General features: G+C 66.7%; 1 protein-coding gene across 1 annotated transcript; it reads right to left on the reverse strand.

The window, feature by feature from the left end:
* Positions 1-403: 403 nt before the first annotated feature.
* LOC124417069 (nascent polypeptide-associated complex subunit alpha, muscle-specific form-like) lies at positions 404-15,522 on the reverse strand. The gene is made up of 5 exons (XM_046906035.1): positions 15,487-15,522; positions 13,412-15,428; positions 12,349-13,381; positions 6,851-8,700; positions 404-1,101 (listed from the first exon to the last, which is right to left on the reverse strand). The coding sequence occupies exons 1-4, from the start codon at positions 15,520-15,522 to the stop codon at positions 7,047-7,049; spliced, it is 4,740 nt and encodes a 1,579-aa protein (XP_046761991.1). The 3' UTR covers positions 404-1,101; positions 6,851-7,046.
* Positions 15,523-15,674: the final 152 nt, after the last annotated feature.

The raw sequence follows: 15,674 nt of genomic DNA on the forward strand, positions 1-15,674 counted from the left end.
CGAATGTGGGGCAAGATGGGCAGTTGTGGGGCAATAAGGGCAGTTGTGAGGTGGATGTGGGGCAATAGGGGCAGTTGTGGGGCAATAGGGGCCATCGTGGGGCAATAGGGGCAGTTGGGGGGCAATAGGGGCCATCGTGGGGCAATAGGGGCAGTTGTGAGGCCATCGTGGGGCAATAGGGGCCATCGTGGAGCAATAGGGGCAGTTGTGGGGCTGAGGTTCCCCATAGATCCCATGTGTGGCCCCACCCCCCAGCCAAGCCCCGCCCCTTCCTTTAAGCCCCGCCCACCCCCGTCTAACCTGCCCAACCTTTAGGCCCCGCCCCCTCCCTCAAGCCCCGCCCACCGCACCGAACCCCGCCCCCTCCCTTAAGCCCCGCCCCCAACAGACCACACCCACCGCGTCGACCTTTTCTCTTTATCTGTAAAACGCACAGAAAAGGGGGAGGGGCCAAAGGAGGGGGGCGGGGCTACAGGCGAAAAGGGGGCGGGGTCTGGGGGGAAATGGGCGTGGCTTGAGAAGAAGGGGCGGGGTTTAGAGAAGGGGGTAGTAAAGAAAGGGGGCGGGGTTTAGAAGGGGGCGTGGTTTAGAGAGAAGGGGCGGGGATTAGAGACAATGGGGTTTGGAAAGGGGGCGGGGTTAGGGGAGAAAGGGGCGGGGTTTAGAAAGAAGGGTGGGGTTTAGAAAGGGGTGGGGTTTAGAAAGAAAGGGGGCGGGGTTTAGAGAGAAGGGGTGTGGTTTAGGGAGACGAGGGCGTGGCTTGTGGAGGAATGGGCGTGGCTTGGGGGGAAATGAGGTGTGGCCTGTGGAGAAATGGGCGTGGTTTAAGGAGAAATGGGGCGTGGCTTAGAGGGAAAAGGGGCGTGGTTTGGGGAGAAAGGGGGCGGGGCCCGGCTCCGGGGGAGCTGCAAAGAGAAGAGATGAGGGGTGAGGGGGGGAGGAGGGGGGGAAGGGGGCGGGGCTTCGTGCCCCACGGCTCCACCCCACGGCTCTGCCCCACGGCGCTGCCCCACGGCGCCGCCCCACACCTACCGGCCGGCCGCCGTGGGGCCGGGGAGAGGCTGCGGTGTTTTCCTCGGCGCGGGGCGGCAGCCGGCGGCGCTGCGGGGATAGGGGTCAGCCCGCCCCACGGCGCGCCCCACACGGCCCTGCCGGCCCCACACTGCGCCCCATAGATCCCTCCCTTCCCCTCCCCTCCCGCCCCCCAACCCCAATTAACCCCAATTATCCCTTCCCTCCGTTCCTCCCTTCCCGCAGAGGCTCGGAGCGGCCCCACACATCTTCTGCCCCATAGATCTGCCCTCAGCAGCCCCATAACCCATTCCCAGCCCCATAGATCTGCTATCAGCCCCATAGCCGCCCCACAGATCCCCCACCAGCCCCATAACCCACTCCCAGCCCCATAGATCTGCTGTCAGCCCCATAGATTCCCTACCAGCCCCACGACCCACTCCCAGCCCCATAGATTCCCTACCAGCCCCATAACCCACTCCCAGCCCCATAGATTCCCTACCAGCCCCACGACCCACCCCCAGCCCCACAGATCCCATGCCAGCCCCATAACCCACTACCAGCCCCATAGATCCCTACCAGCCCCATAACCCACTCCCAGCCCCATAGATTCCCTACCAGCCCCACGACCCACCCCCAGCCCCATAGATTCCCTACCAGCCCCATAGCCACCCCACATATCCCCTACCAGCCCCATAGCCACCCCACAGATCTCCTACCAGCCCCATAACCACCCCATAAATCCCCTACCAGTCCCATAACCCACTGCCAGCCCCACAGATACCCAACCAGCCCCACAGCCGCCCCATAGATCCCCTACCAGCCCCATAACCCACTCCCAGCCCCACAGATAAGCTATCAGCCCCACAGATCCCCTACCAACCCCATAGTCACCCCATAGATCCCCTACCAGCCCCATAGATCCCCCGCCAGCCCCATAACCACCCATAGATCCCCTAGCAGCCCCATAACCCACTCCCAGCCCCATAACCCACTGCCAGCCCCATAACCACCCCATAGATTCCCTACCAGCCCCATAACCCACTGCCAGCCCCATAGATCCCCTACCAGCCCCATAGCACGGAGGCCCTGGGCTGCGCCCCCATCTCGCCCCACAAGTGTGGGGCAGGCAGCCTTTGAGCCCCATAAGTGACCATCAACCCCAGCCCAGAAGCACCGCTCTGCCCCACAGCTCTGCCCCATAGATCCGCCCCACAGCCTGCCCCACAAGTGCCGTGCCAGCTGCCCCACAGCCACCTCTGCCCCATAGATCCACCCCCCAGCACACAGCTCTACCCCATAGACCCCACAGACCCCACAGCTCTGCCCCACAGACCCCACAGACCCCATAGCTCTGCCCCATAGACCCCACAGACCCCACAGCTATGCCCCACAGACCCCATAGCTCTGCCCCATAAACCCCACAGACCCCATAGCTCTGCCCCACAGATCCCATAGCTCTGCCCCATAGACCCCACAGCTCTGCCCCACAGATCCCATAGCTCTACTCCACAGACCCCACAGACCCCATAGCTCTGCCCCACAGACCCCACAGACCCCATAGCTCTGCCCCACAGACCCCACAGACCCCATAGCTCTGCCCCCCAAGTGCGCACTGCATGCACCCCATAGATTGAAGCACAGCTCAACAGGGAACAGGGAGCGCCCCACAGATCCAGCCCCACAGATCTGACCCCACAGATACCAGTGAGCCCCACAGATCCGACCCCATAGATCCAGCCCCATAGATATCAGTGAGCCCCACAGACCTGACCCCATAGATCTTAATGAGCCCCACAGATCCGACCCCATAGACATCAGTGAGCCCCACAGATCCGACCCCATAGATCCAGCCCCATAGATATCAGTGAGCCCCACAGATCCAACCCCATAGATCTCAATGAGCCCCACAGATGTGACCCCACAGATCCGACCCCAACGGGCCCCATAGATACAGCCAACACAACAGGGAACTCAATCACCCCACAAATCCCACCCCATGGGCCCCACAGATCCTAACAGACCCCACAGATCCCACCCCACAGGCCCCATAGATCCAACCCCACGGGCCCCACATGTCCTAACAGACCCCATAGATCCTAACAGACCCCACAGATCCTAACAGATCCCATAGATCCCACACCGTGGGCCCCACAGATCCTAACAGATCCCATAGATCCCACCCCACGGGCCCCATAGATCCATAGGAACACTCACTCACCCCATAGATCCAACCCCACAGGCCCCATAGATCCAACAAACAACACTAACACCGCCCCACAGATCCCATAAGAGTGGGCCCCATAGACGGACACCCCCTGGGCCCCATAGATCCAACCCTAAAAGACTCCATAGATCCAATCCTAACAGACCCCATAGATCCCACCCCACGGGCCCCATAGATCCTAACAGACCCCATAGATCCTAACAGACCCCACAGACCCCATAGATCCAACCCAACGGGCCCCACGGATCCAACAAACAACACTAACATCACCCCACAGATCCCATAAGAGTGGGCCCCATAGACCGCCACCCCCTGGGCCCCATAGATCCAACCCCACGGGCCCCATAGATCCTAACAGACCCCATAGGTCCCACCCCACAGGCCCCATAGATCCAACCCCACAGGCCCCACAGATCCATAAGAACACTACCATCACCCCATAGATCCCATAAGACTGGATCCTATACACGGACACCCCCTGGGCCCCATAGATCCAAGCCCATGGGCCCCATAGATCCATAGGAACACTCACCCCATAGATCCAACCCCACAGGCCCCATAGATCCAACCCCACGGGCCCCATAGATCCAACAAACAACACTAACACCGCCCCACAGATCCCATAAGAGTGGGCCCCATAGACCGACACCCCACGGGCCCCATAGATCCAACCCCATGGGCCCCACAGATCCTAACAGACCCCATAGATCCAACCCCACGGGCCCCACAGATCCAACAAACAACACTAACATCGCCCCACAGATCCCATAAGAGTGGGCCCCATAGACCGACACCCCCTGGGCCCCATAGATCCAACCCCACGGGCCCCACAGATCCATAGGAACACTACCATCACCCCATAGATCCCATAAGAGTGGGTCCTATACGCGGACACCCCCTGGGCCCCATAGATCCAACCCCATGGGCCCCACAGATCCAACCCCATGGGCCCTACAGATCCATAGGAACACTCACTCACCCCATAGATCCAACCACATGGGCCCCACAGATCCAACCCCACGAGCCCCACAGATCCAACAAACAACACTAACATCACCCCACAGATCCCGTAAGAGTGGGCCCCATAGACCGACACCCCCTGGGCCCCATAGATCCCACCCCACGGGCCCCATAGATCCTAACAGATCCCATACATCCTAACAGACCCCACAGATCCCACCCCACAGGCCCCATAGATCCAACCCCACGGGCCCCACGGATCCAACAAACAACACTAACATCACCCCACAGATCCCATAAGAGTGGGCCCCATAGACCGACACCCCCTGGGCCCCATAGATCCAACCCTAACAGACCGCATAGATGGACATCCAATGGGCCCCAGAGATCCACCCCATGGTGGAAGGGGGGGGGGGGGGGGAGATAAGGAAAGGGGGGCCACAGCTCCTCCCCACCCCCCCAGCCTCACACCTACACCCCACAGACCCCCCCATTACGCCCCATAGATCCACCCTGAGGGGGGGGGAGATAAGAAAGGGGGGGACGCAGCTCTTCTCCACCCCTTCACCCCATTATACCCCACTCCCCCACCCCATTACACCCCATAGATCCACCCTGAGGGGGGGGAGATAAGAAAGGGGGGGACGCAGCTCCTCTCCACCCCCCCAGTCTCACACCTACACCCCATTACACCCCACAGACCCCCCATTACACCCCATAGATCCACCCTGAGGGGGGGGGAGATAAGAAAGGGGGGGACACAGCTCTTCTCCACCCCTTCACCCCATTATAGCCCACTCCCCCACCCCATTACACCCCATAGATCCACCCTGAGGGAGGGGAGATAAGAAAGGGGGGCCACAGCTCCTCTCCACCCCCCCAGCCTCACACCTACACCCCATTACACCCCACAGACCCCCCATTACACCCCACAGATCCACCCTGAGGGTGAGGGAGATAAGAAAGGGGGGGACACAGCTCCTCTCCACCCCCCCAGTCTCACACCTACACCCCACAACACCCCACAGACCCCCCATTACACCCCATAGATCCACCCTGAGGGAGGGGAGATAAGAAAGGGGGGCCACATCTCCTCCCCACCCCCCCAGCCTCACACCTACACCCCATAACACCCCACAGACCCCCATTACACCCCATAGATCCACCCTGAGGGTGAGGGAGATAAGAAAGGGGGGATGCAGCTCCTCCCCACCCCCCCAGCCTCACACCTACACCCCATTACACCCCACAGACCCCCATTACACCCCACAGATCCACCCTGAGGGTGAGGGACATAAGAAAGGGGGGGACACAGCTCCTCTCCACCCCCCATTACACCCCACAGACCCACACCATGGGGGGGGGGGGGGGGGGCGCATCTCCTCCCCACCCCCCCAGCCTCACACCTACACCCCACGACACCCCACAGACCCCCATTAGACCCCATAGATCCACCCTGAGGGGGGGGAGATAAGAAAGGGGGGCCACAGCTCCTCCCCACCCCCCCAGCCTCACACCTACACCCCATTACACCCCACAGACCCCCATTACACCCCATAGATCCACCCTGAGGGGGGGGGGGATAAGAATGGGGGGGACACAGCTCTTCTCCACCCCTTCACCCCATTATAGCCCACTCCCCCACCCCATTACACCCCATAGATCCACCCTGAGGGGGGGGAGATAAGAAAGGGGGGCCACAGCTCCTCCCCACCCCCCCAGCCTCACACCTACACCCCACGACACCCCACAGACCCCCCATTACACCCCATAGATCTACCCTGAGGATGAGGGAGATAAGAAAGGGGGGGCCGCATCTCCTCTCCAGCCCCCCAGCCTCACATCTACACCCCATGACACCCCACAGACCCCCATTACACCCCATAGATCTACCCTGAGGGTGAGGGAGATAAGAAAGGGGGGGATGCAGCTCCTCTCCACCCCTTCACCCCATTATAGCCCACTCCCCCACCCCATTACACCCCATAGATCCACCCTGAGGGAGGGGAGATAAGAAAGGGGGGCCACAGCTCCTCCCCACCCCCCCAGCCTCACACCTACACCCCATAACACCCCACAGACCCCCATTACACCCCATAGATTCACCCTGAGGGGGGGGAGATAAGAAAGGGGGGACCGCATCTCCTCTCCAGCCCCCCAGCCTCACATCTACACCCCATGACACCCCACAGACCCCCATTACACCCCATAGATCTACCCTGAGGGTGAGGGAGATAAGAAAGGGGGGGATGCAGCTCCTCTCCACCCCTTCACCCCATTATAGCCCACTCCCCCACCCCATTACACCCCATAGATCCACCCTGAGGGAGGGGAGATAAGAAAGGGGGGCCACAGCTCCTCCCCACCCCCCCAGCCTCACACCTACACCCCATAACACCCCACAGACCCCCATTACACCCCATAGATCCACCCTGAGGGGGGGGAGATAAGAAAGGGGGGACCGCATCTCCTCTCCAGCCCCCCAGCCTCACATCTACACCCCATTACAACCCAGCCCATGGGTGGGAGGGGAGATAAGAAAGGGGGGGGCCTATCTCCTCCCCACCCCCCCAGTCTCACACCTACACCCCACGACACCCCACAGACCCCTCCCCCCATCCCGTCCATCACCGCCCCCCACTCGCAGCTCACCTGTGTGGGGCGGGGGGGGGGCGCCGTGGGGCCGCACACCGTCCGCGTGGGGCCGCGCCGTGGGGCCGCGCTGCACCGAGGGCTCAGAGGGGGATCGAAAGGGGGCAACGGCGGCGGTATAGGGGGGCGTGGAGGGGGGTTATAAAGCAACGCAGCAACGCAGCGACGCGGCAAAGAACCCCCCCCGGGTGGGCTCCTATGGGGCCGGGGTCACCCAGGCCCCCCATGCGGTGCCGGTGGCGGTGCCGGTGGCGGCGTTGGTAGCGCCGGCGGCCGCCTGAGCCCACGCGGTGCCGCCGTCGGTGGTGCTCCAAGCGGCGTATTGAGCCCCGGCGTCGCCGGCGCCGTACTGGGAAGCGTCGGCCCCGTATTGGGCGGTGCTGTACTGCGAGGGGTCGGCGGCCGACTGTTGTTGTTGCTGCTGTTGTTGCTGTTGTTGCTGCTGTTGTTGTTGTTGGACCGCCGCGGCGTATTGAGCGGCCGCCGCCGCCATGGCGCTGTAATGGTTGGCGCCGTATTGGGCGTATTGGGAGGAGGAGGAGGAGGAGGAGGAAGAGGAGGAGGAGGAGGAGGTGGAGGAGTACTGGGAGGCGTACTGGGAGTACTGGGCGTATTGGTAGGCGCCGTACTGGGAGGAGGAGGAGTACTGGTGGCCGTACTGGGCATACTGGTAGAGGCGGGAGGAGGTGACGCCGGCCGGGGTGGCGGCGAAGGGGGAGGGGGAGCGAGGGGGCGTGGCCGGGGAGGCTCCGCCCACCATGCGGTGGCAGCAGGGGGAGGTGAGGCGAGTGCCCCCCCCGCAGCCCAGGCGGTGCAGGCAGGAGGCGGAGCTTAAGCGGCCGCAGGCCCCGCCCCCCTGCTGCAGGCGGTGCAGGCAGGAGGCGGAGCTTAAGCGTGGGGAGCACGAAAGGCCGCCGCTGGATTGGAGGCGGTGAGCGCAAGCCCCGCCCCCCAAGCCCATTCGTCCCGCCCCCCCGAAGCAGGCCCCGCCCCCGGCGCGGCAGGGAGTGGCCAAGAAGGGGGAGGCAGGGCTACGAGGGAAGCAGGCTCCGCCCCCTCGGGGCGTGGCCAGGAAGGGGGAGGCGGGGCTTCGCGAGAAGGTGGCCCCGCCCCTCAGCAGCGGGAAGGGGCCGCGGGGGGAGGAGCCGAGAGAGGCCACGCCCCCGCGGGTCGGGGTAAGGGCCAATAGGGAGCCGGGGGCGCGGGCGGGGCCGCGCGGGGGGCGGGTCGGGGTGAGGGCCAATAGGGAGCCGGGAGCGCGGGGCGTGGCCAGGGAGGGGCGAGCGGGAGCCAATGAGAGGAGGGAGCCGGGGGCGCGGGGGGCGGAGCTCGTGGTGGTGGTGGTGGCGGCGGTGGGGGTGGCGGTGGTGGGCGTGGCCGAGGAGGCAGGGGCGGAGTCAGAGGAGGTGGTGGCAGCAGGAGCGGGGGTGGAGGGGGCGGGGTCTGAGGCGGAAGTGGGCGGGGCAGATGCGGAAGTAGGCGGGGCCGGGGAGGAGGAAGGGGCGGGGACTGCGGAGGGGGTGGGGGTGGGGGAGGAGGAAGGGGCGGGGTCCGGGGCGGCAGCGGGGGCGGCAGTGGGGGTGGAGGAAGAGGAGGAAGAGGAAGAGGAAGAGGAGGAGGAGCTGGAGGAGGAACTGGAGGAGGAGGAAGAGGAAGAAGAAGAGGAAGAGGAGGAAGAGGAGGAGGAGGAGGAGGAGGAAGAGGAGGACGAGGAGGAGGAAGAGCTACGCGTGCGTTTCTTGCGCCGGGTTGGGCGGCCCTCCCGTTCCGCTCCCGCTGCCGCCGCCGCAGCCGCCTCCTGCACCGCCGCTTCCGTCACCGGCGGCACCGACTGCGCCGCGCCGGGGGTCCTGGGGGGACAGCGGGGTCAGCACAGGGAGCCGTGGGGCAGATAGGGGGGGGAGGGGTTGTGGGGGAGCGATGGGGTGGGGAGGGGTTGTGGAGTAGCTGTGGGGAGGGGTTTGGGGCAGCTATGGGGGGGGGAGGGGTTATGGGGCAGATATGGGGGTGGGGAGGGGATGTGGGGTAGCTATGGGGAGGGGAGAGGTTGTGGAGCAGCTATAGGTGGGAAGGGCTGTGGGGCAGCTATGTAGGGGAGAGGGGTTGTGGGGTAGCTATGGGGAGGGGTTGTGGGGCAGCTATGGGGGGAGAGGGGTTATGGGGTAGGGATGGGGTGGGGAGGGGTTATGGGGTAGCGATGGGGAAGGGAGAGGTTGTGGGGCAGCTATGGGGGTGGGTTATGGGGTAGCGATGGGGGCGGAGGGGTTGTGGGGCAGCTATGGGGCAACTATAGGGCAGTTATGTGCATGGGGAGGGGTTATGGGGCAGATATGGGGGTGTGGAGGGGTTATGGGGTAGCTATAGGAAGGGATTGTGGGGCAGCTATGGGGGGAGAGGAGTTATGGGGTAGTGATGGGGGGGAAAGGGGTTGTGGGGCAGCTATGGGGAGGGGCTGTGGGGCAGCTATGGGGGGCGAGGGGTTATGGGGCAGCTATAGGGGGAAGAGGGGTTATGGGGTAGCTATGGGGAGGGGCTGTGGGGCAGATATGGGGAGGGGGTGTGGGGCAAATATGGGGGTGGGGAGGGGATGTGGGGTAGCTATGGGGTGGGGAGGGGATGTGGGGTAGCGATGGGGTGGGGAGGGGATGTGGGGTAGCGATGGGGAGGGGAGAGGTTGTGGGGCAGCGATGGGGGTGGGTTATGGGGTAGCGATGGGGGCGGAGGGGTTGTGGGGCAGCTATGGGGCAACTATGGGGCAGTTATGTGCATGGGGAGGGGTTATGGGGCAGATATGGGGGTGTGGAGGGGTTATGGGGTAGCTATGGGGAGGGATTGTGGGGCAGCTATGGGGGGAGAGGAGTTATGGGGTAGTGATGGGGGGGAAAGGGGTTGTGGGGCAGCTATGGGGGGGGAGGGGTTGTGTGGTAGCAATAGGGGTGAGGAGGGGTTGTGGGGTAGCAATGGGGAGGGGTTGTGGGGTAGCTATGGGGAGGGGGTGTGGGGCAGATATGGGGGTGAGGAGGGGTTGTAGGGCAGCTATGGGGGTGGGGAGGGGTTATGGGGCAGCTATAGGGCATCTAGGGGCAGGGGAAGAGATCACCCCATATGACCACCCCATGTGACCATTCCATCACATGGAACCCATGTGATCTCACCCCCCCACCCCCCCCATGACCCCACACCGTGACCCCCCATGTGACCCCACCCCCCCCAACCCCCACATAACCCCACCCCCCCCTTGATCCCCCAACCCCCCACTCCGTGACCCCCCACCCCCCCCATGACCCCACACCCTTGTGACCCCCCCATGTGACCCCACCCCCCCACCCCGTGACCCCACACCCCCCCACATAACCCCACCTGACCCCCCCACTCCCCCCCGACCCCCATGTAACCCACATGACCCCAACCCCATGACCCCCCAACACCCCACCCCGTGACCCCCCACCCTTGTGACCCCCCATCCCCATGTGACCCCACAACCCCCACCTGACCCCCCTCGACCCCCACGTAACCCATATGACCACCTCCCCACCCTACCACGTGACCCCCACTTAACCCCATAACCCCACACCCCCCCAACATAACCCCACCTGACCCCCCCACCCCCCCCATAACCCATATGACCTCACCCCCCACGACCCCCCACCCCCCCATGACCCCACACCCTTGTGACCCATGTGACCCCACCCCCCGACCCCCATGTACCCCATATGACCCCACCCCCCAATGACCCCACCCCCCACGACCCCCCCGCCCCACCACAACTCCCCACGACCCCCACGTAACCCATATGACCACTCCCCCACCCCGTGACCCCCCACGACCCCCCCACATAACCCCCCCTTCCCGTGACCCCCCCACCCCCCCATGACCCCACACCCTTATGACCCCCCATGTGACCCCCCCACACCCCACTCCGTGACCCCCCATGACCCCCCCCACATAACCCCCCCCTTCCCGTGACCCCCACGACCCCCCCACCCCCCCATGACCCCACACCCTTAAGACCCTCCATCCCCATGTGACCCCACAACCCCCACCTGACCCCCCCTGACCCCCACTTAACCCCATAAGTCCCCACCCCCCACCACATGACCCCCCACCCCCCGACCCCCATGTACCCCATGTGACCCCACCCCAAGACCCCCCACCCTTGTGACCCCCCATCCCCATGTGACCCCACAACCCCCACCTGACCCCCCCCACCCCACCCCGTGACCCCCCACGACCCCCCCATGACCCCACACCCTTGTGACACCCCACCCCCCCAAAACCCATATCACCCCACCCTCCCCCACCCCCACATAACCCCACATAACCCCACCCCCCACGACCCCCAACACCCCACCCCCCACGACCCCCCACAACCCCCCCCCACGACCCCCCCTTCCCGTGACCTCCCACGACCCCCCACCCTTTTGACCCCCCATGTGACCCCACCCCCCGACCCCCACGTAACCCACGTGACCCCCCCCCCCCGAAACCCATATGACCTCACCCTCCCCAACCCCCACGTAACCCATGTGACCCCCCCACCCCCCCAACACCCCCCAACACCCCACCCCATGACCCCCCACGACCCTACCCCCCACATAACCCCTACACCCCACCCAGTGACCCCCCCACGACCCCCCCTTCCCGTGACCTCCCACGACCCCCCACCCTTTTGACCCCCCATGTGACCCCACCCCCCGACCCCCACATAACCCATGTGACCCCCCCCACCCCCCCGAAGCCCATATGACCCCACCCTCCCCAGCCCCCCACATAACCCCACATAACCCCACCCCCCACGACCCCCAACACCCCACCCCCCACGACCCCCCACAACCCCCCCCCCACGACCCCCCATTCCCGTGACCTCTCACGACCCCCCACCCTTGTGACCCCCCATGTGACCCCACCCCCCCACGCCCACGTGACCCCCCCCACCCCCCCGAAACCCATATGACCTCACCCTCCCCAACCCCCACGTAACCCATGTGACCCCCCACCCCCCCAACACCCCACCCCATGACCCCCCACGACCCCCCCCACATAACTCCCCCCACCCCCTGACCCCCCACGACCCCCCCACGACCCCACACCCTTGTGACCCCCCATGTGACCCCACCCCCCGACCCCCACGTGACCCCCCCACCCCCCCGAAACCCATATGACCTCACCCTCCCCAACCCCCACGTAACCCCACATAACCCCACCCCCCCACGACCCCCAACACCCCAGCCCATGACCCCCCACGACCCCCCCCCACATAACCCCCCTTCCCATGACCCCCCACCCTTTTGACCCCCCATGTGACCCCACCCCCCGACCCCCACCTAACCCATGTGACCCCACCCCCCGACCCCCACGTAACCCCCCCCACCCCCCCAAAACCCATATGACCCCACCCTCCCTCACCCCCACATAACCCCACCCCCCCAACACCCCACCCCGTGACCCCCCACGACCCCCCCCCCCCCCCCACATAACCCCCCTTCCCTGTCACTCACATCTGCTGCTGCCCGTCCCCCACGGCGGGGGCGGGGGAGGCGGGGTTGGACTCGGAGGAGCTGGAGCTGGAATCCGAGTCTGACGAGGAGGACGACGACGACGACGAGGATGAGGAAGAGGAGGACGAGGAAGAGGAGGACGACGAAGAGCTGCGCTTGGCCTTGGCGGGCGCTGCCTCCGCGGGGACGGCAGTAGAGGCCGCGGTGACGTCGGTGGCCGCTTCGGTGACGTCCGCGGTGGCCGCAGGGGACGCTTTGGGGCCATCGGTGGCGGCGGTGGGGCCGGGTGACAACCGGGCGCCGTCGGCGCTGGGGGAGGCTTCGGTGACGCCAATGGGTGCCGGCGACGCCGCGGTGACGCCGGGAGAGGCGTTGGCCACGTGGGCTGCGGGTGACGTCTGGGCGGCTGCAGAGGGGGCTTTGGGGGGGTCCGGAGGGGGGGATTTGCTCATAGGTTGGGGGGACGTCTGCGCGGTGGGGCTGGGGGGGGTGGGGCTGCCGGCAACCGTGGGGGGCGCCTGGGGGGTAGAAGCACCCATGGGGGGTGACTGGGTGGTGGTAGCACCCATGGGTGGGGACTGGGTGGTGGTAGCAGCACCCGTGGGGGGCGTCTGGGGGGTAGAAGCACCCATGGGGGGCAGCTGGGTGGTGTTAGTAGCACCCATGGGGGGCGGCTGGGTGGTCACAGCACCCATGGGTGATGGCTGGGGGGTGTTAGCAGCACCCATGGGTGACGGCTGGGGGGTCACAGCACCCATGGGTGACGGCTGGGGGGTGGTAGCAGCACCCACAGGTGGCGTCTGAGGGGGGGTAGCAGCACCCATGGGTGACACCTGCATGGTGTTACCAGCAGACGTAGCTGTCACCTGGGTGGCAGCAGCACCCATGGGTGACGGCTGGGTGGTGGCAGCAGCACCCATGGGGGACATCTGGGTGGTGGTAGCACCCATAGGTGACATGTGGGTGTTAGCAGCACCCATGGGTGACATCTGGGTGGCCCCACCAGCCCCTATAGGTGACATGTGGGTGTTAGGAGCACCCGTAGATGACGTGTGGGTGTTAGCAGCCCCCGTAGGTGACATCTGGGTGGCCCCACCAGCCCCCATAGGTGACACGTGGGTGTGAGCAGCCCCCATAGGCGCTGTCTGGGCGGCCCCGGCAGCCCCTATAGGCGCCATTTGGGTGTTAGCAGCCCCCATGGGTGCCATTAAGGTGCCGTTCCCCCCGGCCGCCTCCGGTTTGGCTCCCGGCGAGGCGGCGTTGGTCGCCAGGGCCACCCTGGCGGCGTCGGGCCCCAGAGAGGCGGGCGAGGCGGCCATGGGGACGGGCGAGGCGGGCAGCGGGCGCGGCGTCACCTTGGCGTGCATGGCCGAAGCCACGGGGGAGGAAGGCAGGCCCAGCAGCTTGGCGGCCGCCAGAGCCCGCGGTAGGCCCGGCGGCGGCGGCGGCGGCGTCATCAGTGCCTTTGGGGACGCTTTGGGGACGATCGGGGACGGTTTGGTGGCGGCGAGTTGGGTCACCATCTGCGCCGTCACCGGCTGCGGTGTCAGCGCCATGAGCGGCACCGGTTTGGGGATGGTGGGCGATGGCGACTTGAGGTTGGGTGACGGTGATGGCACCGCCGGCGTGGCCTCGTTGGATGGTGGCGGCGCCGCTCTGGGCTGCGGTTTGGGTTCGGTGACGGCGCTGGGGACGCTCTGCGGGGTCGGTGGTGGCTTCTGGGGGTCCGTGGCGGCGTTGGGGACGCCGGGGGTGGCGGCTCTGCCGTCAGACGGCGCTTTGGGGACGGCGGGTGGCGGCGCCGCGTCCGTGCCAGCCTTGGGGATGGGCTGCTGTGGCATCACCGGCGTGGCGGTGGTGGTGGTGGTAGCTTTGGGGATGGGCTGCGGCGGCGGCGTGGCGTTGGTGGTGGTGGCAGCTTTGGTGACGGGTTGCTGCGGTGTCACCGGTGCGGCGGCGGCAGTGGCGGCCCTGGGGACGGCCTGCTGTGGCGATGGTGGCGTCACCGGCGCGGCCTTCGGGACGGGCTGCTGCGGCGCTGCTGCCGGCGTGGTGCCGGTGGTGGCCTTGGGGACGGCGCCGGCGGTGGGGACGGTGGCGGCGGCGGCCCTGGGGACGTTCGGCGGTGTCACCGTCACCGTGTGGCTGTTGGCTCGGGGGCTGCCGTGCGGCGGAGCTGTCGCCGGCTTCAGCTCGGTGCCGGTTGGCGCTGCTGCTGCTGCTGCTTTGGGGAGCTGCTGCGGTGGCGGCGGCGGTGCCGGTTTGGCTTCGGCGCTCACCGCGACCGCCGGTTTGACGTCAGGGCCGGCTTTGGGTGCCGTGGCTGTCACCGCTTTGGTGTCCGTGGTCACCTTGGGGACGCTCGGCGACGCCGGCGGTGGTGTCGGTTTGGCTTCGGCGGTGACTTTGGTGGCCGTCAGCGACGCCGTTGCCGGCACCGGTTTGGCCTCGGCGGTGGCTTTGGTGGCTGTGGGTGACGCGGTGGTGAGCGGCTTCGCCTCAGCACTGCTGCAGGGGACGGTGGGCGACGTCAGTGGCGCCGGTTTGGCCTCGGCGGTGGCTTTGGGGGCAGCCGCCGCTGCCGTCACCGCTTTGGCCTCTTTGGCGACAGCCGCCAGCGCCGGTTTGACCTCCACGGTGGCTTTGGGGGCGCTCTGCGATGCCGCGGTCACCGCTGCGGCGTCGGTGGCGGCTTTGGGGGCGCTCTGCGATGCTGCGGTCACCGCTGTGGCCTCGGCGGTGGCTTTGGGGACCGTGGGTGAGGCCGCGGTCGCCGGCCTGGCCTCGGCGGCGGCTTTGGGGACGTCCTGTGCCGCCGGTTTGCCGTCGGCGCCGCTCTTGGTGCCGCCCGGCTGCGCCGTGCCGTCGCCTTTGGGTGCTCCCGCAGCCCCTTGGCTCGGAGGGGGGGTCCCGGCCGGCCCCTGGCTCGGAGGGGGGGTCCCCGCTTCGGCCTCCCCCGCACCGGAGGGCGCTTTGGGGCCGTCAGGCGGCGACGGGGATGCCGGCGGGGGGGACGTCAGCTCGGCGCTCGCTTTCGGGGCGGCGTCGGCGCCGTCGGTGGGTTTGGAGGGGGGGGTGGGCTCGGTGCCGGGGGGGGGCGGGGCGCCGCCGATGGGCACCCATTTGGGGGGGGGTTGCGGGGCGGCGGGGTGCAGCTCGGCGATGGGGACCCATTTGGGTCGGGGGGGGGCGGTCGGGGCGGGGGCCGGGGCGGGAGCCGGGCTGGGGGCGGGAGGGGGGGTGGGGGGGTTGCGGGGCGGAGGGGTGGGGGAGCGGCTGAGGGGGGTGGGGGAGCGGCGGCGGGGGGGGGTGGAGCTGCGGCGGCG

The sequence above is a fragment of the Gallus gallus genome (genome assembly GCF_016699485.2).
Source record: "Gallus gallus isolate bGalGal1 chromosome 36 unlocalized genomic scaffold, bGalGal1.mat.broiler.GRCg7b 36_unloc1, whole genome shotgun sequence".
NCBI classification, from domain to species: domain Eukaryota; kingdom Metazoa; phylum Chordata; class Aves; order Galliformes; family Phasianidae; genus Gallus; species Gallus gallus.